At 39.0% G+C, this 27,953-nt stretch overlaps 1 protein-coding gene across 3 annotated transcripts in view; it reads left to right on the top strand.

Annotated features, from left to right (window-relative positions):
- Positions 1 to 27,953, top strand: part of ppp1r1c (protein phosphatase 1, regulatory (inhibitor) subunit 1C) — a 122,876-nt gene that overhangs the window by 76,329 nt on the left and 18,594 nt on the right. Inside the window, exons 5-6 of one of the 3 annotated variants that reach the window (XM_072579070.1) lie at positions 10,021 to 10,272; positions 26,411 to 26,575. In XM_072579070.1, coding sequence (XP_072435171.1) covers positions 10,021 to 10,272; positions 26,411 to 26,575 — 417 coding nt within the window. Of the gene's footprint in view, positions 1 to 10,017; positions 10,273 to 26,410; positions 26,576 to 27,953 lie in introns of all 3 variants that reach the window. The other 2 variants (XM_072579069.1, XM_072579071.1) reach the window with 2 other exon arrangements.

The raw sequence follows: 27,953 nt of genomic DNA, 5'->3' as shown, positions 1-27,953 counted from the left end.
TCCCTCCTGCCTGTGAGAATCTGTGTTTCAATTTACCTTTTGCCAAAGGATGTGTTTGTGGGATGTCACTGGATTGGAAAAGCTCCTCAGTTAAGTTGCTGTATCAGGTTGGTTAAGTTTTCCAATTGTTAAATTATTCAAAATTCCATTTTCTTTTGTTCGTGTTTCAATTGTAGTGTTCAAATAAATTATATTTTGCTGAAAGCTGAGTAGTTTGACCAGCTGCATCACACCTGGAGTATCCACTTCATATCTGCCTATAAAATAAACTCTAGGCTACCTTCTTGAAATATTTTGAAGGGGTCTGGCCTGGTCCATAACAAGCCACTGGAATTTTTACAGATGATGCCCTTGAATGACGGCAGCAGGCTCTCCTGATGATGACAGTGTTCCTAGATTGGATGAGGAATACTCTCCTTACAATTTAAAATGTAGCCATTTGGATGAAACACGTTTATTGTGTTTATCAAATGACACATGCTGAAAGCATGACATTGACATAGCACGGTGTGATACAGCAATGTGTCTGCCCTTGATTATTACTGGCAAGCATGACAGGTTGCCTGGCTTTGTGTTTGTGCTTAAAGGCAAGGCAGAAGTACTGAGCTTGTAAATTCTGAATGAGGCAGCAATATGCGAAAAGGCAAGACAGAGATGCAAGGAGCATTTGAATAAGTGCAAAGTGAGTGGGCACTAAGAGAGTAAGTTAAGAGGCAAAAGTATCTGAGACGGCCTCTGTTCTGGGACAAGACATGAATGCCTGTCCCTGTGTGCAAAATGGCCTAGAACCTGCATAACAATGAAGAGTGTCGATAGACTCCAAAGTGCAGTATTGGAAGTGGATAACTATATTCTAAGTGAGTCTGGATGAGTTGGACTGAAGGGTCTTTTATCGTGCTGAATGACTTAATAATTCTATGAATCAGAGATATGTCATGATGATGTGGTGAGGCTGGTGCATATCCTATGCCAATCTCTGTGGATGAAAGATGAGATGTTTGCTGCCCGTTGAGCATGCTCTGAGCTGTTAGGGACTGCTAGCCAAGATGGCAGCCCAGAGGACCAAGCTGGAGCTGCCTGGTACCTGCTCAGACTTTCAGGTTGGTACTCATCACAGTCTGGCTTTTCTCCACTGCCCAGGGAAATGGCAAACTACATATAACTAAGAAGCAGTGAGGCAAAGTGTTAATCATTTAAAGGGACCACTCACTGCTCTCAAACAAAATTATCATTTCACTGGTAAAACCTTGGGTGTAATATCGGACCTTGTTTTTCTTGACATCGAGAATCTAATTTTTCCAGTCTCTCCACATTATCCTAAATGACATGCCCACATTAGATTACTTACAGTGTGGAAACAGGCCCTTCGGCCCAACAAATCCACACCGCCCTGCCGAAGCGCAACCCACCCATACCCCTACATCTACCCCTTAACTAACACTACGGGCAATTTAGCATGGCCAATTCACCTGACCTGCACATCTTTGTAGTGTGGGAGGAAACCGGAGCACCCAGAGGAAACCCACGCAGACACGGGGAGTATGTGCAAACTCCACACAGAAGTCGCCTGAGGCAGGAATTGAACCCGGGTCTCTGGCGCTGTGAGGCAGCAGTGCTAACCACTGTGCCACCGTGCCGCACACATTGTTCAAGGTGTGGGAAGATTCCATCCAACATTTCCCTGAATATTTCTACTATGGCAGAATAGGTTAAAAAGGAAGCATCACTTATGAAGGATACAGGAGAGAAAGACATTTTATTTTGTGTTTAGGGAGTTTGTGACAAGTGATCTTCAATTTAAAATTTACTATAAGGGTGAAAAAAGGAAAGTTCAGCAAAGTAATTTTGTGTCGAAGGTTTTGGAGCATGGATTGCTTTGCCATCAGGAATGATTGTAACAAAGACTACAGCACCATTAAGACAATAGTGGCCTGAGAAAGAAGAGAAAGCCAAGGCTAAGATGAAAGAGAGTGGAATTTGGTTTGTTATGACCAAATGTAACTATAGACATAAGGGGGAATTGACCTTCTCTCTGCCCTAAACATCTATGGTGGTCAGAAAAAAATGAAGCAAACCATTGGTGTAGTGCCCAAGTGCACCAATCAAGTCTCATGTGTCGTACCTTAAGTGTGACCATGCAAAGTTCTTTTCACCGCCAAAACTTTATGCTGGCTTTGCTGGTTAGACCAAGGAGATCCAATGGATGTTATCTACCTGGACTTCAAGAAGGCCTTTGACAAGGTGTGGCACAGGAAGCTACTGAGTAAGATAAGTACCCATGGTGACAGAAGCAAGGTGCTAGCATGGATAGAAGCTTGGCTATCTGGCAGAAAGCAGAGAGTAAAGATAAAAGGGTCCTTCTCAGGGTGGCAGCTGGTGACAAACAGTGCTTCACAAGGCTCAATTTGGGACCACAACTTTTCACTTTATACATTAACGATCTAGTTAAAGGAACTGAGGGCATTCTGACTAAGTTTGCAGTTGATACAAAGATAGATAAAGGGATAGATAGCATTGAGGAGGCAAGAAGGCTGCAGAAGAATTTGGACAGGTTATGTGAATGGGCATAGAAGTGGCAGATGGAGTACAACATGAGCAAGTTGAGGTCATGCACTTTGGTAGGAAGAATAGAAGCATGGCCTATTTTCTAAATGGGGAGAAAATTCAGAAGTCTGAAATGTAAAGAGACTTGGGAGTTCTAGTCCAGTATTCTCTCAAGGTAAATTTGCAGGTTGATTCAGTAGTTAGGAAGGAAAATGCAATGATGGCATTTATTTTGAGAGGACTTGAATATAAAAGCAGGGAGGTACTTCTGAGCCTCTATAAGCATCTGGTCAGACCACATTTGGAGTATTGTGTGCAGTTTTGGGCCCCATACCTCAGGAAGGATGTACTGGCCCTGGAGCGTGTTTCAAGGAGATTCATGAAAATGGTCCCAGGAATAAAAAGCGTAATATATGAGGAAAGTTTGAGGACTCTGGGTTTATACTCGATGGAGTTCAGAAAGATATGGGAGGATCTAATTGAAACTTACAGAATACTGAATGGCCTGAACAGATTAGATGTTGGGAAAATGTTTCCATTGGTAGGAGAGATTAGGAAATGAGGGCACAGCCTTAGAGTAAAGGGAAGAATTTCCAGAACAGAGATAAGGAAAGATTTCTTCAACCAGAGAGTGGTGAATCAATGGAATTTATTGCTATAGAAGTCTATATAGAGGATATTTAAGACTGAGATAAATAAGATCTTGAGTATCAAGGGGATCAAGGATTATGGGGACAAAGCAGGAGAATGGGGTTGAGAAATTTATCAGCCATGATTGAATGGCGGAGCAGACTTGATGGGCTGAATGGCTTAATTTCTGCTCATATGTTTCATGGTGTTATACTCTCCATATATAATCTGTCACCTTATACATTCTGCATTGCCTTTTTGCTTTGTGCACAATTTAGTTAACAGCTCTCTTTTAATCCTCAATTCTTCTCTACTAGAAATATGCAATAAGGCAAGGAAGCTGCCAATAGGGACTCAATAGAGTTGGGATTTTCAAAATTCCTTTATCTATTTTAGCACTAACCTTCACATGACACCAGAACAACCAACGCTATAGTCAAACCATAGACATAAATTTATTGTCATCTAAAAGTGATATTGTAACCAAGGAATCTTCTTTACTGATTCTTTACTGTTAAACTGGTGACTAAGTCATTAAAAGATCATTTAACTTTGAATGTCCTGAATTACTTTTAATTTAGGTATGGTCTCACTACATAAAGAATGATTGATAATAAATTATTCCATTTATTGGTTATTTAAAATACTTGAAGTTGGAATTATTCTGCAATTCACAATGTTGTTAACTTACAAATATAAGTATCTAATTTTGATTTTAATGTTCTCAAAATTTTAACCCTTTATGTCTTGCATTTCGTCCTCAGATTACTAATGCTTTAATTTAGAAGGAAAGCAAAACAATTTGCATACTGGGAATAGAGTCATAGAGATGTACAGCGTGGAAACAGATCCTTCGGTCCAACTTGTCCATGCCGACCAGATATCCCAACGCAATCTAGTCCCACTTGCCAGCACCTGGCCCATATCCCTCCAAACCCTTCCTATTCATATACCCATCCAAATGCCTCTTAAATGTTGCAATTGTACCAGCCTCCACCACATCCTCTGGCAGCTTATTCCATACACATACCACCCTCTGCGTGAAAATGTTGCCCTGAGGTCTCTTTTATATCGTTCCCCTCTCACCCTAAACCTATGCCCTCTAGTTCTGGACTCCCTGACCCCAGGGAAAAGACTTTGTCTATTTATCCTATCCATGCCCCTCATAATTTTGTAAACCTCTATAAGGTCACCCCTCAGCGTCCAATGCTCCAGGGAAAACAGCCCCAGCCTGTTCAGCCTCTCCCTGTAGCGCAGATCTACCAACCCTGGCAACATCCTTGTAAATCTTTTCAGAACCCTTTCAAGTTTCACAACATCTTTCCGATAGGAAGGAGACCAGAATTGCATGCAATATTCCAACAGTGGCCTAACCAACGTCCTGCAGAGTCGGAACATGACCTCCCAACTCCTGTACTCAATACTCTGACCAATAAAGGAAAGCATACCAAATGCCTTCTTCACTATCCTAATTACCTGCAACTCCACTTTCAAGGAGCTATGAACCTGCACTCCAAGGTCTCTTTGTTCAGCAGCACTCCCTAGGACTTTACCATTAAGTGCATAAATCCTGCTAAGATTTGCTTTCCCAAAATGCAGCACCTCGCATTTATCTGAATTAAACTCCATCTGCCACTTCTCAGCCCATTGGCCCATCTGGTCCAGATCCTGTTGCAATCTGAGGTAATCCTCTTCACTGTCCACTACACCTCCAATTTTGGTGTCATCTGCAAACTTACTAACTGTACCTCTTATGCTCGCATCCAAATTATTTATGTAAATGACAAAAAGTAGAGAGCCCAGCACCGATTCTTGTGGCACTCCACTGGTTACAGGCCTCCAGTCTGAAAAACAACCCTCCACCACCACCCTCTGTTTTCTACCTTTGAGCCAGTTTTGTATCCAAATGGCTAGTTCTCCCTGTATTCCATGAGATCTAACCTTGCTAATCAGTCTCCCGTGGGGAACCTTGTCGAACGCCTTACTGAAGTTATATAGATCACAACTACTGCTCTGCCCTCATCAATCTTTTTTGTTACTTCTCCAAAAAACTCAATCAAGTTTGTGAGACATGAGTTCCCATGCACAAAGCCATGTTAACTATCCCGAATCAGTCCTTGCCTTTCCAAATACATGTACATCCTGTCCCTCAGGATTCCCTCCAACAACTTGCCCACCACCAAGGTCAGGCTCACTGATCTATAGTTCCCTGGCTTGTCTTTTAACTACATTTTGTCCATTAGCAACTACTTACGATCTTTAATTGTATACATACCACTGAACTCCGACATATCATTCAAGATCATTTGAATTGCCATTAATATTACTTGTTTTTTGATGGTGGTGTTGTTCCACTTCTGGGAGTGGGATGGTGTAAATGGTCTAGTTAGTAAGATAATATTGATAAGAATGTGGTCATACCTCATAGTGTGTTACTTTACATAGCTAACACTATAGCAATCTCAGATCTTTTTGTGGTGGCAGAATTTATGAAGCCAAGAGTATATTCTATAAATAGCCATGCTATCAGCTACCCTTCAGAGTTTACATCAGTGAGACTCTTGTGTTTAAGCATTTTATGGACTGCCCTCTCATGCTTCAACGATTGGCTTCAACAATTCTTTCAACCTTCAAAATATGAAAGAATAACCCATTGATGATGATCAGAAAGGGCACAGATTTTTAAAAAATAGACTTTATCCCTAGATTTTCTCCTAACTGCATTCCTGTTTCATTAAGACTCCACACTTTGTCTTGTATCACTGACAGGCTGATGTTGATTTAGTAGGACTTAATCACATCTCCAAAATATTTGAGAGAATATATAATGATATTCTATTATAGTCCGCTTTGCAGGAGGAAATTGAGACTAGGTAAGTCAATTTGTAGATTCACCCATTACTTTTCTGCCTCAGTTGGTTTACCCAAGCTCACTGTCTTTCTGTGGGAAGTGTGCTCATGCATCATTGCTTTGGATCAGGAGCAGGACAAGGGCTAAGAAATGAGCATGTGTGGCTGGAATCATAACATAGATCAGCAGACAAACCTAAGATATTCCTAATGTCCATAAGCAACTGTAAGCATTGGGATTAGTTTTGAGGTGGATCTTGGTCAATGATTATGCCAATTTATTATTATCGTTAACACTTCTCCTTGAAATTTTCACCAGCATTGTTTCATTTTGAAGGTAATCGGTTTTCACATTTGTTTTTTTCTCTAAATATCCATGATAAAAAAAATGAGGTTCATTCATTTTAGAGGCTCAAGTTCAAATAGGCAGTGACTAGATCAAACACAGAAGGCAGCAAGATTCCACTTTGAAAATTTGATTCCTGCTGAGTTAACTGATTTAAGTCAGAGTGATAGTTAACTCATTCTGGCTTAAGCAGTCTTCTGTTCATATTTGGTATTACCTGACACTTTATGATATGCAGTGGGCATGCATGTGCATAGATATTAGCAGAGGTCTGATCAGGCTCCATTGTGATTCTTAAAGACTGAATAACTTTGAGTTGAATTTTAATTATAGGATTCTCAAGGAGTGAATTTTAATGGCAGGGCTTAATCATAATAATGGCAGTTTCACTGAGTGCCTGCTACCTACTGTATGGTATTTCATCAATGAGTCAATGCTGTTCAGAAGGGAAGAACTAAATTAGCGGGAAAATAGGGAAAGGAAAACACCTTTAAAATGTACCATTGCTTATGTTACTTAAATCAAATAATTTCTTGGTAGTATAGAACTCAAACCTTGCTAAGCTTTTTGACTTGCACCTACCAGAACTCGGATGCAAGAAACAGAATAAAGGGATATGATTTTGTACAACATGGGATTGGCTGGGCCAGCATTGACATGGAGATGCAGCAAAACAGTTACCTATCAATATTAATTCCCAGAGCAAGCTTGGTGGATCATCGGTCAGAATGTTACCATGAGGAATGCAACAGAGATTGGCTGTCCCCATAGCCTGTTTTGATTTGAAGAAGGTGCAATGTATGTACAAATTCCTTTTGCCTACATAAAACAGGGTCCCGTGTATTTGCGTAGGTAGTTTCTAGCATGCACCAAAAGCATCGCACAGCAAACCTGGCTGGGCAAGCTTAAACCTCTTGTCTCATTTTAGCAATATTTGAGTTAAGTGGATGCTCCAGAATTAATATGAAAATATTTAGGTGGTGTTGCAGGAATTTACAGAAGTTTTTCAGTCTAATTTCTAGTGTAGTAGTATTGAGGCATGCACATTATTCGATAGCCAATTTTGCATACCATGTTTGTATATGGAGCCAAGCAATCCACTGTCAAAGTAGCATGGACCAACAGGAAACTTGTAGCTTCAGTCTAATGTTAACATTGTGCTGGCTCCAGGTGACAATAGACAAGTGATATACCACCTCAACAACTTTGGGTTGATGCTGTTGTTGTTGTGCAGTTTAACAGGTTAAAATTAGCAATGATGATTGCCTGTTTGCTTCAAGGCAGGTAAGTAATGACAGCAACTTTGACTGCTCAACTGTCAATTTGTGACCATCAAGGAGGGCTAAACTCTTCATAAACAATTGAAATTCAATGAGGTTATTTTCTTCATAGTATTCAGGTCATTTAATAGATCCAATAAAGTGGAACATACATACAATTTGGGTGACGTGTTGGCTCAGTGGTTAGCATTGCTGCCTCACAGTACTGGGGACCTGGGTTCAATTCCAGCCTTGGATGGCTATGTGAATTTTGCATGTTCTCCCCGTGTCTGTGTGGGTTTCCTCTGGGTGCTCCAGTTTCCCCCCACAGTCGAAAGATGTTAGGTTACAGGAATAGGCTGGGGGCAGCATCTGCGTGGGATGCTCTTCAGAGAGTCATATTGACTCAATGACCTGAATGTCAGCTTTCTGCATTGTAGACATTCTAAATGCTAATTGTTCCTTCTTTATTCTAACACAATGGATTGTTACCTCATGGGGATAATGTACTGCAAATGATTTGAATTTGAGTGGACCTCACATGCTCACCTGTTCCTGGCACATGTTAAGGAGGCTGCTGACTTAGGAGGTGAGGGGTGCATCTTCTGCCCCTTTAAACAAATAGTGAATTAAAATTTATCAAATGATTTTAGTTGTTGACAAGTTAAGGAATGTATTCCTGCCAACTCAAGTCAATCCAAGACATTCAGTGAGCTTTGTTATGGCGTCATACCACATGGAAACAGACCCTTCGATCCATCCAGATCATGCCAAAAATAATCTCAAACTAAGTTAATCCCACACATCTGCTCCTGGCCCATATCCCTCCAAACCTTTCCTATTCAAGTACATATCCAAATGTCTTTTAATCGTTGTAATTGTGCCCACATCCACCACCCTCTGTTGAAAAAAATTGCCCCTGAAGTCTTTTTTAAACCTCTCTCTTCTCACCTTAAAAATATTCCCCCAAGTCTTGAGATCCCCCATCCTAGGGAAAAGACAATACCATTAACTGTCTCTGTACCTCTCATTACTTCATAAATTTCTATAAGTATACCTCTCAAACTCCTACGTTCCAGTGAAAAAACATCCCAGCTTATCCAGCCTTCCTTTATAACTCAAACCTTCCTCACCCAACCACATCCTGGTAAATCTCTTATGAACCATCTCTAGCTTGATAATATCCTTCCTATACCTGAGCGACAAGGACTGGACAGAGTGTTCCAGAAGATGAATGAGAATGATCAATATTTTGCATATTAACATTTTGCTCAGCTGATGAGTATTTTCTTCACTGTATCTATTAAAGTCCAGATTTTGTAACAAACCTCTGATACTATTTGGAGCCAAGAAATTAAACAGTGCTTGAATTAATTCACTGGTCTTTATCGGAAGATAATACTTTAGCTGGTCTGAATAAGAAGGATGTGCTTTGCAGAACAATGCATTTAGATATAATGCCATTTTGAGACCGTATTTGAGGCAAATTCACTCTGGTTTGGTGTTGTGAATAGGAATCGGGATTTGACTGATATTTAGAAGGTTGTATACATTGCTATCTGTTACAAAAATGCTACTATTCTAACTTATTTCTAATTCTTACAATAATTTCCATACTAACCTGAAATTATTTACGAGTTGCATACAGCACAGCAACATAATATTAAGTTTTTATTCAGAATATGCCTAAGCCTTTGAAATTGGAATAAATTGGCCATAATGCCAATGTCTCTAATGGTATTGATCTGCACATTAGTTTCAGAGAGAGGCTGCATTATAGTTCTCAGAACAATGTCAACCTGTCTATGTTGTGCATAGGGCTTCTTAATCCTGATTGTTCAGTGACTGTATTAGAGCAAATGTTTTTTCTACATTTTCAGTGAGTGTCTTGAGTTAGTAGTTCATTGTTTTAGTCAGAAGTAAAATATTGCATTTATATCATGCAATATAGAATGTAAGTGGTGTTTTCAAAGCCCATTGCTTAGCTAATTTTTCAGTAGCAGAGCACAATCAATACTTGTGCATGTTAAATGTATAATTACTGCCAAATATTAAACTGGATATGAACAAATAGCCATCCATGTGGCCTTTGAAATGATCAGTAATTCATTTCTTTAGGTGCCTTCAGAGATTAAGCTCCTGTTATATGGAGACAGTCTCATTTACAGAACCAAGGGGGCGGGAAAAAGTTTCTGATCAATAATATAGAAATTGCAAGTTTTTTGACTTGCAAAATTATTAGAAATTGCATTGACAGCACATTTTAGAGGAACACCGTTTAATTTATCAGAGACCTTCAACTGTAAATTAATTTATTACACAAATGAAACAAGTAACTGCATTATGGATAGCATGAACTAATTATTAAATGAAGTGCTCTTGTTGAAGCAGAACTTCAGTTGCTGGTGGAGCACCATCTTCAGAAACAGGAGCAACCGGAGCAGGATTACTCTGAAAGTGACACCAGCTGTCTAGATGAGCTCAGCCCAATGATGACTGAGTGCTGTCACAGCAATGGAGCCCCTGCTTTCTTGGCAGACACAGACTGGGGCCCGCTGAACTGCTGTGAACACATCAGCAACCAAACAGGCATCAAACTGCTACTAAATGCTGAGGACCACCCAGGCAACAGCTCTATTGGTGGTAAGTCAATGGCAGTTCTAGAATTATTGCTCCCATCATCACCAAATGTAATCACCATGCAGATTTCTCGATGATTCCATGAGAGGCCATGTCATTATAGAGCTGAGACCATTTCTCATTGTAGCTGTTAAGCCATCAGAATACAGGGGTCTCTTGTTTTGCAATAGTGCTTCATCATCAAATGCTTTGAACAACCTGTTCCTAAATGAAGGTTTGCATTCACTTTTTTGATTATACAAACATTTTTCATTTTTCTTAGTTGTGCAAAGTTTTAAGAATAAAAGTTACATTTCAGGAAGACTATTGGATATCAAAGTGAAGCAATTATTAAAACTTAACAATCCTGAAGATAAATTTCCCAAGTGCCCCACCAGCCACAGTTCTTATAATAAAAACCTTAAAAGTAATTAATATGCTGAATTATGCAGGTTGCAGTGTCAAAAGCAAAAAAAAAGACTTTTCTGTGAAGAGTATTACTCACATCTCTAATATGCTTTTTAAGATGTCATAGATCAGCTGACCATCTTTTAAAAATAAGTTGATTCAAATTAAATTTCACTGATGAATGTGTTACACTGCAGACATTATTACAAATAGGTTTAAACTGGGGAAATAATCTTCATCTCCACGGTTTGGGAAGTAAACTGGTCAAGCAGTTGACAATGAAAAGGTGATTATTGTAGACTAAAATTGCCCCATTTGTTTTAAGACATAATACAAAAATTGACCAAAACTTTTTGTTGTATTTCCAATTACCTGCAATAAATTCAATAAAAGCTCTGTTTGGAAATATATTTTGAAGATCAGTGCATGAAGGAAGATTGAGACTAAAAACATGGTTACAATGGCACATGAAGTGATTGAAATATTCCACTTTAAGGTGAAAGCTGAGGACGAAAGGGGTTTGGACTTGCATTCAGACCATCCCCACTTTGCCGATGCCTTAGAACCAGTGATTTTCTTTTCAATTATAAGTGAATGAATCGCAATGCCAATGAAATAATTTTCAATTCCTCAAGGGTTTATTAGGAATGTTTAGTGATACCTTTAAAGTATATTACCAGAATTATTTGAAAGCAATTTTTTGCTTTTGTTGTCAGCAGGTATCTCCTGCCAAGCTTTAAAACCATAATGTTATTTTTATTATCTTAGGAACAGAATGTCTTTGCATATATTGATAATGTTCTGGCATCATTTCAAATCAATATATTTAAAGTCTTGGCACTTAAATCTGACTAATCATGTCTGTCTAGTTCGTAGTTCTAGTTAATGTTGTCAAGCTTGAGTATGAAACCAATCATAATGAGTAATTAACATTTATTTTCAGATATTAACTGTTTATAACTGACTATCTACAACAAGACTAGAAGCAATAGTTACTAATCAATTAATCATGGTAGACACAATCTCTCTGGTTTAACTGTATGATGATCTTGGACAAGTGAGCTCTGCTTATGTAAGTTAGCTTACTGAGGCACTTACTACCAGTCAATGAATCATACTATTGGTATCTAGAACTCATCCAGATCTCTTACAATCCGCAATAATTTTCTTTTATCTCTTACAATCTTGTTTCTCAAGAGCTGCCTCAGCTGCACTAAGTCATTCCAAGAGTAACATCATATCACAGTATAGGTTAATGCATATGTCTTAAAAATTGAGCTTTTGACTGTACGTGGAGCAGGACAAGAAATACTGGTAGGAACCTAGAAACAAGTCTGTATGCATACTGATTCAGGTAAACTTTCATACTTAGTTATCTCATTATGTAACAAAATGGAAATCCCACTGATTCATACTAGTGAATGGCATACAGAACTATGATTCAATCATACAGATCAATAATGTTACAGTGTTTCATTAAATCTTTGGGTTTTTCTGAGAAACTAACAGGACTTTTTAATGAAGTTCATAGTAATTGTATCTTTTGAAGCAAGATTTTCCACACCGATGATTTTAGAATTTGTTACCAACAAGGAATTTAATAAAGTGTTTTCAGACAAATATAATGTTCAAAATTATGACAAAGTATCTTAATGCAAAAATATATTTGTCTGGTGGAGGTGTAGCTTCGTATAAGTATATTTCATGTTCGATTAGTTTATGTAGAAGAGGTACATTTCAGCATTTAATTCTCAGTAAAGATGACACCTAAAAATTATTAGTTTTTTTTCATCTAGTTACATATTTTTTATCATGGGAAAAGTAGGAGTATTGGAAATTAATTCAATGTCTATCCCTTTTAGACTGTCCAATATAACTAGCTTGCTTTTCCCTTATTAAATCATAACGCTACTTTAACACAATCAACATCAAATACAATGTGGCCTATTCCACTGACTAAGAAAAGGATTGTACAGCACCTCCTGTTTTGCAAAGTTTTGGAATATAACATAAGATGCTGTTTAAAGGTTTCTGTCATTCTTTATTCCAAATCCTGTATCAGCACAGCAAATCTTATCTGTTCACAAACAGTTATGCAGAGTGTAGGAAATTGGCATCTTGAACAACTTATCAAGAAATAATGAAGAAAGAAAGGTCAATGGGGTATATTTCATAATCTCCCACTCCCTCTTTCCCTCATCAGTGAGATGGCTGCCAGTGGGTCAGTGCTCATAGCTCACCAAAAATTTGTTACGTTTCATAACATTCACCTCCAACTCGATGAAGTAACATGCAAATTAATCCTCTAATTCTCACATTCATTCAAATAAAAAGCATAATACTGAAGATGCTGAAAATCTGAAAAATGGAAAATGCAGTAAATATTTGGCAGGTCAGGCAGTGTCTGTGGAGAGAGAAACAGAGTTAATATTATTTTAAATATGTCACCTTTCAATGGATAAAGCTAAAGAGATGGTCACTGGACATAAATGCTGCCAGAGCTGCTGAGTTTCTGTAGTAATTTCTGTTTCTGCTTTATGGTGGGGTCAGAGAGGGGTAGGGGTAGGTGGAAGAGCAGATAGGACAAAAAGGAAGATCTGTGATTGTGTGGAAGGTAGCAGAGATTAAGTAACCAGAAGCAATCATAAGAATATAAGAAATTGCAACAGGAATAGACTAAATGTCCTATTAGACCCACTCTGCCATTGAATAAGGTCATGGTTGTTCTGATTGAGGTTTAACTCCATCTTTCCTGCCTTCTCCCTGTAATGTTTCATGCCATCTTCAAAGATTCAGTCTCCAATATTTCCTGTCGAAAATCATTTCAAGGACTAATGACTCTTTAAGAGAAGAAACTCCTCCTCAACTCCATCTTAAATGGGAAACCCTTTACTTATAAACTGTGCCCTCAAATTCTTGAATCTGTCAGGAGAGGAAACACTCTCCCAGCAAGTACATTGTCAAGACACCCCAGAAGGTGTTATGTTTTTACAAAATCACCTTTCATGCATCTAAACTCAGTGAGTTGAGGTCCAACCTTATGAGGCCCATCCTTTCCTCATAAGACAATCCATTCATCCCAGAAATTAGACCTGTCAACTTTCTTGGGACTACTTCCAATGGAAAAATATCCTTCTTAAGATAAGGTAACCAGAACTGTATATAGTATTTTAGGTGTGGTATCTGCAAGGTCCTGGGCATTTGTAGGAAGATATCCCTGCTTTTATACACCATGTGACTTGTGAGGATGGCCAACGATTTGCCTTCCTGACTACTTGCTGCACCTGTATGTTGACTTTTTGTGGTTAATGTACATGGATACATAGATCCCTCTGTTCTGCAGCTTATTATAGTTTCAAAGCTTTTACGTAATAATTTTGTCTATTTTTCCTGCCAAAGTGGACAATGTCACATTTTTGCAAATAAGTTCCATCTGCCAAATTTTTGCCCACTCATTTACACTACCAATAATCTCTGGACAACTGTTTTTGTATATTCCTTGCAACCTGCTTTCCCACCTATCTTTTCATCATTAGTGAATTTGGCTGTGATGCAGATGATGTATTCATCCAAATCACTAGCATAGATCATAAATAGACGAGACCACTGATCCTTATGACATGCCTCTAGTTATAGTTTGCCAACTTGAAAATGACTCATTTATTCTGATTCTGTTTCCTGTTAAGTTAGCTAGTCCTTTATCCATACTAATATAGCTCTGCAAACATCATGAGCTCCTACCTTGTACATAACTTTTTTAATGTGGTAACTTATCAAATGTCTTTGGAAATCTAGGTACACTACATCCACTGGTATCCCTTTATCTGCCATACTTTTATATCGTTAAAGAACCTTAATAAATTTGACAAATATGATATCCCTTTCACAAAAGCACATTGTGTCTGCCTGATTATATTATGGTTTTCTAAATATTGCAGTAAGTTCCGTGATTGATTTGGAAGGATGCTTCATTTCATGGATTTTCAGATTTCCTGAATGACAGATATTAGATTAACTGGGTGTAGTTTCCTGTTTTCTGTCTAACCCTATTCTTGAAGTGGTGCTACATTAACGGTTTTCCAATCTGCTGGCATATTTCCAGAATCAAATGAATTTTTCAGCCAATTCATCCATTATCTCTGCAAACATATCTTTCAAGCCCTGAGGGTGAATGCAATCCACAAAACTTTTCTGTCCTTAGTCCCATTAATTTTCCATATGCTTTTGCTTAAGTAATCATGATTAATTCAAATTCTTCCCTCCCTTTTGAGCCTTGTTTGTCCCCTATTGTTGGGATATTTTCACGTCTTCTACTCTGAAGACAGCTGCAAAGTATTTATTCAGAGTCTCTCATATTTCCTTATTCATCAATGTTAATTACCCAGTCTCACTTTCTAGAGGATTAATGCTCATTTTATTGAAGGTATTGTGGATACTAAAAATCTGAAATAAATTGTTTTCTTTATAACTTTATTCTTGAATTTGCTGCTCTCAACATGATCTCTTCAACATTGGTGAAAGCAATGCAGATGGGAGTATGATTCCCTGGAAGTGGCAAGTCTTTCCTTCCAGACTAGGTTTCCCCGTAGGGAATCTTGTCCCTTTTTTACCATCTCTGCAATTAAGTGCTGTGCGAGAATGTCCATGGCCTAAGGAAAGTCTAAAGGAAGTGTGAATTGTATAAGCAGAATCATGACTAATAGCCACTGCCCAAAATACACAGGAACCAGAGGTCATGATCTGAAATTGTTGAACTTTATGTTGCATTCAAAAGATGGTAAAGTGGCTACTATACACCCATGGTATTATTCAGAAATGAGTTCCACTTAACCCAGTGACAGTGAAGGAATGATGCTATGTTTCCTAGCCTGAATCATGTATGGCTTAGAGGGAACAGGGAGCGGTGTTTCATGCATTTTATTGGATTTATTGTTTTATTGGAACACTGCTAGAGGTTGAAGATAGAGAAGTCAGAGAATGACTAGAATTAAAAGTTAGGCAACTGGAAATTCTAATTCAAGTTTATCGACTCAGCAGAAGTATTTACAAAACCAATGTCCAGTCTTAGTTTGGTCTCTGCCAGGCCACATCAAGGGCAGTGAATACAGTATAGTAAATTGAAAGAAGGCACAATTGTTCCATTGTTTCACCTGAAAGGTGTGTTTCTAGCTTTCAACAGATTGAAAGCAGGTAAAAGGGCAGATGTTGCATATGCCGCACTTGCATGAGAAGGTGTTATTGGAAGGAGAGCCATTCTAGAGGTAATTGAGGACAGGCCAGGAAGGAATGGTCCTTTTGGAATTCACAGTTGGAGCATTTGAATGGTCTCTCCACAGTGTGAAAGGGGAGAGGAAGATATGTTTGGTTTTGGTTCTGTGCTACAGGTGCTGGAATTGAGGCTAGATGATACAGTGAGTGTAGAGGCTGGCAGAATGGAAGATGAGGACAGAAGTAATCTATTGTGCTTTTGGAAGGGAGGGGAAGGAGTGATAACAGAACTTCAGGAAATGGGACAGACATAGTCAAGTGTCCTATCAATCAAAGGAAGTGAATCCTGAACTGAAGAGAATCTGGCAAGCATTCTGTCCTACATCCCCTCTGATGAAGTTGAAGAACAGCCCTTTACAATCCTCTGAAAAGAAAATTAAAGTCAATAATTTCAGATCATGATCATGTCACATTTTCTTTGCAGGTAAAGCTGTTCGTAATGATCCTGCCATCACCATTTACACCACTTTTAAACTCATCTTTTGTTTCTTTAGTTATCCCTTAACCACCCCCCTTTTGCCATCACAACTTTTAGCCAATCAATCTCTCTCTCTCTCTCTTTCCTTCCAGACTATCACAAGCCTTCCCCTTCACTCTCCTCCCTACTTCCACGCCTCTGTTTTTCATGAAAACCTGTTGAAACTCTGACATTGCAATAAAAGATCATCAACCTGAAACATAAATGTTATTTCTCCTCTCACATGCTGCCTGACCCATTAAGTATTTTCACATTTCTTGTTTGAATTTCAGATTTCCAACATTGCAGAATTTTACTTCTAAAAGTGACTACAAAATTATGAAATAAAAAACCTTTCCTACCTGCTTGTAAAGCAAATTTGACTTAATTTACTGTCCCAATTTTCCACTTTCTAGCAATGTTCTGTAGTTCAAGCAAACCTCAGAATTCAGTTCTATCAAAACGTGGTTGGTCCCACTGAGATCTTTTGTTCATCTTGTGATAAAATCATCAGATTTGATCTGGTATATTCTTCATCACATTTTGATAAGCTGAAAAAATGTAGGAAATAATCCTTTACAAAGGTAATGCCAGGGTATAATACCCATATAGTCACAAACTTGCAGCTTCTCATTTTATAACGATATCGTAAAATATTTACAGGAACAGGAATTAAGTCAAATGTTGAAGGATGGGATTCAGTTCAGTTTGGCTAACATTGGTTCCTACATTATCATTACCCTGCTTCTAAATGAAGTTTTCTTTTGCATATTCTATTTCAAAATGCATTTAAAATGTCTTGTCAGGTTCTGTCCTAAGGCAAAATCCATTTAAAACTATCTACAAGGAAGTCTGGGAAGGAGTTAAATGTTCTGCCTCTATCTTGTACAAAGGCATCTTTAACTGAACAGAACAGGAAGTTCAATAACATTAAAAAGACAAATGTAGTGCAGCAACGAATGCTTAGCTTTGGGCAAGGGAATATCATGTCACTGTTTTAAGGCAACACTCTAAATAATTGCCTTTCCCTGTCAGGGTAGTTTCATCCTGCTTCCCACATTCAATTATGTCTTTTTAAAACTTTTCCATATGCTCCTGCAGGTCTTTTCTGAAGTAATGCTGTTTGCAGGCTGCTCATTGGTCATATTGATGTCATTCTTTAAATGTTTTTGAGACTGAGTTTTAAATCAGGTGTCAGGAACTAGAAATGGAAGCTCATTCCAGATTCCAAAAGTACAAGACATGCTTCAGGTATATCTGTGACAGTTTTCAATACTTCAACCGCCTAAAGGTCAGTGAGGAATTCAGGAAGGTAGTTCATTACCATCTGCTTAAGGGCAGTTTTGGATGGACAGCAAATACTGACCCAGCCAGTATTACTCACAGCCAACGAAAGAATCAAAAGAGAAAATTAACTAAACATCAGAAATATTTTATTAACTAGGAAGCTTTTATTAACTAGGAAGCTATTGCCACAAATAGCCTTGCCCCACCATCTTGTCGAAATTGTTTCCCCAGTCTGAGTGAAGCTGAGCATCACAAGCTTACCTATCAGCGCCACCACAATCCTGCCTCAGCCCATCAAGACAGTGGCTGGGGACATAATCCCTTTCCCAACTGGAGGTATTAAAAGCCTATCAGCATATTGCTAATTTGTTAAACCCCAACCTTCTGTAGCACCATCCACATCCACCCCTCCTCCATCACAATCCAGCAACCACATTCCTGTCCTCTAGCAACTATGAATATCTCTCTAACTGCCATGATATTGAGCTAGGGTAACGGTCCACCAATTACCAATACCCCCATTGATGCTCATTGTTTGTTCACTCGGAACAACTTGCAGTTGACAGTAATAGTTAGGTAAAAACAAGAAACCAGAGTCTAGATTAGTGTGGTGCTGGAAAGGCACAGCAGGTCAGGCAGCATCTGAGGAACAGGAAAATCGACGTTTCAGGCAAAAGCCCTTCATCAGGAATAGAGAGTAATAGTTAGGTATCTATCACAATGTAGTACAATGTATGGCCCATGGCTCTGGCCTGCAATCCATCCTCACCAGAGTCTCAAATGGTCAATCAACCCACATTGGCTAGTTAACACCAATCCCTTTCTTAGTGAGTATGCTAAAATACTCCACTTTTCTGCACTTCCTGAGAAACTTTCTCATTCCTCAGCTAATTTTCCTCTTTTTCTTTCTCAATTCTCTACTTTCTCATTCACTTTTGCCTCACCTGTTTCTTCCATCTCCTTATCTCCCTCTCCCTTTCTCTTTCTTCTTCCTCTTCCATTTCTATCACCAACCTTTTTTTTCCTGCTTGTCCATCTTCTTCCACTCCCTTCATATACTCCTGCTCTACAGGGTGACCTGTAACTCAGTTAAATCTTGCCTTTGAGTCACACTGTTCTGGGTTCAGGTTAAACTCCAGATTTGAATATAAATAATCAAGGCTGACACTTAAGTCTAGTACTTGGGGAACAGTACCTTGTCAGAGGGGCTGGCTTCAACAGGAGACACTAAGCTGATGCTGCACTTGACTGCTTAGGTAGAAACAAAACAACACAAGACACTTTTTTTTTGTAGCAATGGAGTCACCCTGGTGTTCTGGACAATATTTATCCAGCTATTAATATCACAAATAAATGAATTATATTGACAAATTATCACATTGCTGTTTGTGGAAGGTTGTTGTGTGCATATTTGCTGCTGCATTTTCTACAATACACCATGTCTGCGCTTTGCAACATTTCACATCAGCTGCAAACAACTTTGAGATGCCCAATGGTCGAGAACTGCATGATGTAAATGTAAGCTTTTCTTTCTTTCCTTTTCCCTCCTCTGATTTCATTCTCCTCTCCTACTTTATCTCCCATTCCTCCCTTCTCCATCCCTTCTTCTCTTGTCTTTTCTCTCCTGGCCTTTGCATCCCATTCCTTCCTCTTCCATCTTTGCTTTCCCAACCTTTGTCCTGTTCCTGCTACCCACCTCCACTTTGGTGTAATTTGTCCCCTAACCACTAACTCTACTTATCCTGAAATACTGTTTTTTGTGATGATTTCCCTCAAGCAACACTGTGAAAGAATGACTAGTGTGGGGCATTGGAAATAAGTAAGGACCTAGTAATAACCAAATAAATTTAAACGCCATATTTCAATGCAAAGTGTTATTGTTTGGCATTTAATTTTGTGTATTGTTGTAAATAATACGTGCTCAGCACTTACAGGAAAGAATCTAATTGTACTAATATAGTTGGCGTCAGGCAAGGCATCATCCACAAAATAAAGGTGCCACCAGGTAAAAGAATACCAAATTGGACAAAATATTGAGAAAAAATAGTTACAGTTTGACAAAGGATGGTGAAAGGCTACCAGAAGGAATGGTCCAATTTAACCATGAGCTGTATTTGAAAGGGGGAAACCCACGTGACAAAGCATAAATATATCTTAGAAATATTACAAATGTATGACATGTAAATGAAGCACCATTCAGCAATCAACCCTGTTACAATCTGAGGCAAATAGATTGACAACAATATGAGCATTTAAAATTCCAGGGCATTCTAGGCTATGGACCAAGTGCAAATAAATGGGATAAGTGCAGTTTAGTGCTCGTTAGTTAGCATGGACAAGGTGGGCTGAAGAGCCTGTTTCTATACTGTATGACTCTATGACTCTATTCAAACTGGAATATCACAACAATGGTTCCTTAGCCATGAAGGATAAAACAATAATACCACTGGGAGGTTTGTTTCTCAGAGTTAAACAAAAGCAGCATTTGACTTTAGAGAAATTTATTTGCCAAAGTGTTATCATTCCTACAGATATCAATGCCCTGAAAGGAAAGAAATGCCAAATAAGTCTAAGAAAGGAATCAATGGGCAAGAGGCCACTTTTTAAAACATTTTCAGTATAATATTAAACATGCATTAAAAGACAAATAGTATTTAACTTAATACATGAAATTAACCTTAAATAGCTAATAACCCTCAAGATACCCTTCTGATAAAGTTAATGACTGCTCACATAAATGTGACATCAAGTGCAGTCTCACCAACTTGGTGCTTAGAGATAAGAACTTTTCCCACCCAATGGATTTGCCCCTCGCGTCACTTTCACCAACAGCTGAATACCATCTGAGTTGCTTCCATATGGTTTACACAAATAATGTGCACATCAACAAATCCTCTCATTCTGGCCCCAGCAGTCATGAGGTCATTGCCTTCCAGTTCTTTTTCAATCAAATAATCAATTAACAACATGCCAAGGAGCTTGGGTGACTGTCTGTGTGGAATTTGCAAATTCTCCCCGTGAGTGCATAAGTTTCCGTCAGGTGCTCGGGTTTTCTCCCACAGTTCAGAGATATGCAGGTTAGCTGGATTGCCCATACTAAATTATCCATAGGGTCCAGGAATGTGCAGGCTGGGTGGATTGGCCATGGGAAATGCAGGGTTACAGGGATAAGGTAGGAGTGCGGATGGGATGCTCTTCGGAGAGTTAGTGTGGATTTAATGGACTAAGTGGCCTGCTTCCTCGTTGTAGGAATTCTATGATTCTATGAAATTTTTGAATATCCATGTTTCGATTCTGTGTTCTATTACTATATCCTGCTATTGTAAAACAGATTAAAACACAACATGCATCAGTCAGCTATATTTTTGAACTTTCATCACAGTTGCAATCTAACTTCTTAGTTCTTGATCAAATCATCAGGAATTCCAATGACACTTTTTTTTTTCTAGAATTCTCTCTGGTTTCAGTTTGGATATCTCACAAATGGAAGCTTTTGCAAAGTACAGGGTTAATCACAGAAGATTATCAAATTGAGGTTTTTCAGCCGCAGGCAAAATGGATACAAGCTTTGAAGAAACTTTAAATGATTTTGCTCTGGTTGTTACAATCTCCGTGGAGACTGATTTTGTTTGTAAAATTCAAACTTACAGTTGATAGTTGAAGAGGATGATGTTGTGTGTCATCTTTGCCTGAAAGAACAGCCTCAACCTCAGGAATTAAATGTTAATAAAGATTTAAGAGACTTCAATGAAGACTATGCCTTACAGCTGTTACATGTGGTACCTGATCTTGCATCACATGTTAATTGACTGCCTAAAGAATGTATCTTACTGTACTTTATCCAAATACCATATGTGATTTTCACATCATGATCATAATAGTACAAGTCAAATTATGAAACTTTTATTGTAACAGTTAGACTGAAACATCTATTTGCTCTATATTGTATTTGTAGGTAACGTATTCTTTAACCAACAGAACAGAACCTTTCCAGTCCAAACAGATTCCAACTCCCAAGGAGGGGAGTATGCTTTTGCTGTATAAAATTAGGCATGCTTTAACAGACAAATAATATTTCACTAAAAGATGAATTTAACTTTAAAAAGCTAATAACCTTCAAGGTAACTTCCTGATAAAGTTAATGACTATCCACACAAATGTGACACCATGTGCAGGCTCATAGTCTCACCAACTTGGTGCTCTTAAGTAATCCCACCCCATGGATTTACTTACTTTCCTTCCCGCCAGGTAATTGTTAAGCCCAAAGCTGTATTTCACAATGAGAGATTTTTTTTCTTCAACTTTCCCTCTAGTCTAGCTAATCAGGTCTTCTAGACTTGTTTCAAACCACATGATTTTGATCTTTTCAGTCCAAGTGTGAACCCCAACTGCATTCCCATGCAGTGAATCTTGGAGGTTTTTGGCTTCTAACAGCTCACTCTCTCCCAGATCCAGGCAGACTGACTGAATTGGAAAATTTCAGAATATCTTTGAAGCTCATATTTTTTCCTCGTTTGTTCATGGTATGTAGGTATCTCTGGATAAGCCAGCATTTATTGCACATGCCTAATTGCCCATGAGATGTTAGTGTTGGGATGTCTTTTGGAACCCCTGCAATCCTTGGGGTGTTGATACACAGTGCTGTAAAGAAATGAGTTCGAGGATGTTGACTGAGTGAGAATGAAGGAACAGCAATATATTTGTTTTGCAGGTCAGGATAGCGTATGGCCTGAGGGTGTTCCCATATATTTGCTGCCCCTGTACTTATAGATGATTGAGGTTGTCAGTTTGGAAAGTCCTGACAAATGAATCTTTGTGAATTGCTGTAGTGCATCTTACAGTGGTAGCAGTGTGTACCAACTATATGTTGGTGGTGTAGAGATTGTCTATAGAAGATGGAGAATGAGATGCCCATCTAACAGGTAATTTGTCCTGAATGGAATCAAGTCTCTTTATTGTGATTGGAACTGCATTCATCCTAGCAAGTGGTTCCAGCAAACATTCTATCACGCTCATCAGTTGTGCCACATAGATAGTGGGCAGGCTTTAGGAATGCAGGAAGGAGGTGAGGCAGCTACCATAAAATTTCCAGACTCTGATCTGTTCTAGTGACAGCTGTATTTACTTGGCCAGTTCAGTTCAGTTTTGAGGCAATAGTAACCACCAGACTGTGATTGTGGAGGATTTAGTAATAGTAACACCATTGAAAATCAGGGGCCTATTATGAGCTTCTTTCTGATGCGAGATGGTCATTGTCTGCCACCTGTGTGGTGTGAATATTGGCCCATCCTGGATATTGTCCAGGTCTTGTTGCAAACTCATATGAGTTGCTTCAGTGCCTGAGAAATCACAGTGGTGCTGAACATTGTCCAATCATCAGTGAATATTCCCACTTTGAGTCATAGAGATGTACAGCATGGAAATAGACCCTTCAGTCCAACTTGCCAACAAGATATCCTAAATTGACATAGTCCCATTTGCCAGCACTTGGCCCATATCCCTCTAAACCCTTCCTATTCATGTACCCATCCAGACGCCTTTTAAATGTTGTCATTGTACCAGCCTCTACCATTTCCTCTGGCAGCTCACTCCATACCTGCACCACACTTTGCATGAAATAACTGCCCCTTAGATCCATTTTAAATCTTTCCCATCTCACTATAAACCTATGCCCTATATTTCTGGACTCCCCCCAACACATGGAAAAGACCTTGTCTATTTACCTTGTCTATCAATGCCCCTCATGATTTCATAAACCTCCAAAAGGTCACCCCTCAGCATCTGATGCTCCAGGGAAAACAGCCCCAGCCTATTCAGCCTCTCCCTATACCTGAAACTCTCCAACCCTAGCAACATCCTTATAAATCATTCTGAACCCTTTCAAATTTCACTACATCCTTCCAAAGGAGGGAGACCAGAACTGCAACATGACCACTCAATGCACGGACCAATAAAGGAAAGCATACTGAACACCTTCTTCACTATCCAATCTACCTGTGACTCCACATTCAAGGAACTATGAACCTGCACTCCAAAGTCTCTTTGTTCAGAAACACTTCCTAGGACCTATCATTAAGTGTATAAATCCTGCTCTGATTTGCCTTTCCAAAATGCAGCACATCACATTTATCTAAATTAAGCTCCATCTGCCACTCCTTGGCCCATTCGCCCATCCAATCAAGGTCCCATTGTAGTCTGAGGTAACTTTCTTCACTATCCGCTACGCCTCCAATTTTGGTGTCACCTGTAAACTTACTAACTATACCTCCTATGTTTGCATGCAAATCATTTATATAAATGATTAAAAGCAGCGGTCTTGTGGCACACAAATGATCACAGACCTCCAGTCTGAAAAGCATCCCTTCACCACCACCCTCTATCTTCTGCCTTCAAGCCAGTTCTGTAGCCATATGCATAGTTCTCTCTGTAATCCATGACGTCTAACCTTGCTAACCAGTCTACCATGAAGAACCTTGTCGAACGCCTTACTGAAGTCCATATAGATCACATCTACTGCTCTGCCCTCATCAATCTTCTTTGTTAAGTCTTCAAAATAAAACTCAACAAAGTTAGTGAGACATGATCTCCTATGCATAAAGCCATGTTGACCATCCCTAATCAGTCCTTGCCTTTCCAAATACATGTACATCCTGTCCCTCAGGATTCCCTCCAACAACTTGCCCACCACTGACATCAGGCTCACCGGTCTGTAGTCCCCTGAATTTTCCTTGCCACCTTTTATTAAATAGTGGCATCAAGTTAGCCAACCTCCAATCTTCTGGCACCTCGCCTGTGACTATCGATAATCCAAATATCTCAGCAAAGGGCTCAGCAATCACTTCCCTAGCTTTCCACAGAGTTCTAGGGTACACCTGATCATGTCCTGGGGATTTATTCACCTTTATGCATTTCAAGACATTCAGCACCTCCTCCTCTGCAATATAAACATTTTTCAAGATGTCACCACCTATTTCCCCACATTCTGTCTCTTCCATGCCCTTTGTAATGGAGAGCATGTCTTTGAAGCAGATGAAGACGGTTGGCCCTAGAACATAACCTAAGGCACTACTGCAGTGATGTCCTGGGATTGGGTTAATGACCTCCAGTAACTGCAACTACCTTTATTTGTGCTGGGTACGATTCTAACCAATGGAGAGTTTTCCTTCTCTTTCCCATTGACTCAACTTTTGTTCAGGCTCCTTGATGCCACAACAAATGCAGCCTTGATATCAAGTGCAGTTACTCTCACCTCACCTCACCTCACCTCTGAGGTTCAGCTCTTTTGACAATGTTTGAACAAAGGCTGCCTCAAGGCCCACCTCCATGAAAATGTGAATTAACATGGGTTTTGTTTCCAGGCTGTAATTCTAGTAATCTATCCTCGAAACCCCAGCTCACTTTTATCAGAGTTGTACAGCATGGAAACAGACCCTTCCAACCAACTCATCCATGCCATCCAGATGTCCTAAAATAATCTAGTCCCATTTGCCAGCACTTGGCCAATATCCCTCTAAACCTTTTTTATTCATCTACCCATCCAGATACCTTTTAGGTATCATGGAAGTAAATTGACAGTTAATGCAAACCTGCTTATAACCTGACATTCTCAAAACCATTCTGAAACTTTGGAGACTCAATTATTATTAACACACAGCATGCTTCCATTGTCTGCAAGTATAACACTTTGTACCCTCTTCCCAATAAAACAATCTGGGCCCTTTAATATCTAACAAACCTGTGCATCCAGTCTGATTATCAGGCAGATTTTAGAACAGATCTCATGACTCTGAAGTAAAGAAAAAGTCACAAGACATAACAATCTTACAAACCTCATAGTGTTAAAATCACAAAGGAAGCTGAGAGTATTATATGTATTATGCAGAAAAGCCACTTGAGTATTGTTGTCATACATTGTCAGTGGCCCAACTTCATGAGGTCCTTTTAAGGTCCTGGTACATTACAGGCAGGAGTTATAACCTCAGCAGAGCTATAGCTCTGTGCAATTATCAACCACCACTTGAAAATCCCGAAGGAATGTCTGACATGAGTGGGTGGGTCCTCCCACATCCATCAGCTGATTGCAGTTCTTTTGTGCAAATGGATATCGCTGAATGAATGCAGTTGCTAAGAGAGATTTTTTTTTGTTCACTTATCTGAACAATGATGAAAAAGGCTTCAAAAAAATGCTCTTCACAAAAGGCTGCATTTTTCTCATACCTAAGTGGGCATGTCTCTGTAGGACACAGCACCCTGACAATTTCTGAAGTTCACTTGGTAGACCGAGAAATAGTAGTGAGGAGGGAAATGGGTCAGGAAGCTCAAGAATAAAAAGAAAGTCACATTAATTATTTTGGTTATTGATCATATTCTAACAGAACAGGAAGAAATTTTCTCCTTTCAATAGGGAGAGTTGAATCACTGAGCCTTATGCAGAAACTCTTGAAGTGACTGGACTGAACACATTGCAACAATCTTAATAAGTAAGGAAAGAACTGAACCCTCTGAAGGGGATAGGCAATGATTTTTTTTCTGCCAGTAGCATATCTTGATGGCGAATTCGGTTATGAACCTTTGTTTGAAGAACAATCACTGGTCTGCCTAAAGGAAAACTGCTTTTCCTGCACCAGTCAGAACTTACTGAAGCAGACGTACAATATTATTTGTAATTCAGTATCGAGAAAATGAGTTGTTATTGTAGTGACTGCTCCATCACATGGCTTTGAACAGTTATTTCTATCACAGTTACAGGAACAGAACAGGTAGTTCCCCTTAAATGTAATGATGAGATGCCTCATTCGTTCTCAAGGAGTTCACAGCAGCAACAGACAGAAACAGACACAGATGAGCAAACTTTGAAACCACGGCGGAAAGACACTCCCTTTCAGCACCAGCCACCACTCATGACAGGTAGACTTTCTGTTACATGTTAAGAAAGATTATGAATCCTGCCATTTTATTTTATGAACCTGGCTTCTTTATAACAGAAGGAACACAATCATCCACTTTTACTTCACAAAGTATACAGTAAGCACTGCTAGAAATGATATTGTTTTGCTAATTTAACATTGCTACTAGTTTATGAACACTCAAATATAACATTTTCAAATTAAATAAGTTGTCAGTGAGATAAACTCAATATCAAATTCAGTTTTGATTTATTTTGTCAGTGATTTGCTTTCACCACTGACTTTAGCGAAATGAAAACAATTGAAGTAATTATCACCAAAATAATGTATAAAATTAACGTTAAATAATACAATTGAAGTACAAATAAACTTCCATTTAAGCAGATAAATTTACTCATGCCAAAGGTAAGAAATTAAAACTTAGATCTAGCCATCAAACATTAATAAATGGAATTTCTTCACAGCGGTTCCAGTCTGCTTGTTATAATTTTGCCAGAAGTGCAGTGGAAACCTCTTTCGGTTTTATAGACTTTCAGCAAAGTTTACAACAGTGGAGCAAGAGGAGTTCTCAGCATATTCTCAATCTATGTAAATTTCGTCAAAGGTAGAAGAAAATTGAATAGAGATTGCCTGTTCTTCCATCAGGATTTCATTTTGGTTGCAAAATGTTGTCTACACAATGCACTTCCAACATTGTCCATGGCGGATACCATAATGGTGATGGCATTAGAGTGGGCATTATGTGCACATGTGAAAGTGGGCAGACAATGAATTCAATTGGCATTTAGTACTAATTTAACACCAGCTATAATTTTTGACCCATTACTGGATGCTGGAGAAGGCAGCATCCCTCACTTCCCCCAACTTGTCCATTTCAGGAGGTTCTTTTTGCTATGAGATGGCTTTAGAAATGTCTTCTCTGGACAAAGAGAAGAAGCTGCAATAAAAATAAAGTTGCCATATTCTTACTTGAAAGTAGGGGCTGCTCCTCATTAGAGACAGGTGACTGGTGGTGGTTTAACCCAAGGGTCACCACACCTCAGGCGGGGAAAGAGATTAAGAAGGAAAGTCCTTCATGGTAAACTCAGTTGGTGCAGGAATTGAACCCATGCTGTTGGCTCACTCTGCTTTGCAAACTAGCATTCCAGCAAACTGAGCTAACTGGCCCAAAAGGCAGAGTGAACACGGGGTGCTGCCAAGATAGCAGGCTTCCTCATGATGTAGGAGGTTATTGACTACACACACTTGGATTTTCCCATTTATTGTTAGATCTATTGGAATGGCAGAGGTTCCATTGTCTATACACACAGTTAGTGTGTGACCATACTCAGCACATCCATCAGGTGAATGCTCAGATTGTTGGCGGTGTTAGTGATACT

The sequence above is a fragment of the Chiloscyllium punctatum genome, chromosome 10 (assembly GCF_047496795.1).
Source record: "Chiloscyllium punctatum isolate Juve2018m chromosome 10, sChiPun1.3, whole genome shotgun sequence".
Taxonomy (NCBI): Eukaryota; Metazoa; Chordata; class Chondrichthyes; order Orectolobiformes; family Hemiscylliidae; genus Chiloscyllium; species Chiloscyllium punctatum.
This window is presented reverse-complemented; position numbering and strand designations above follow the sequence as displayed.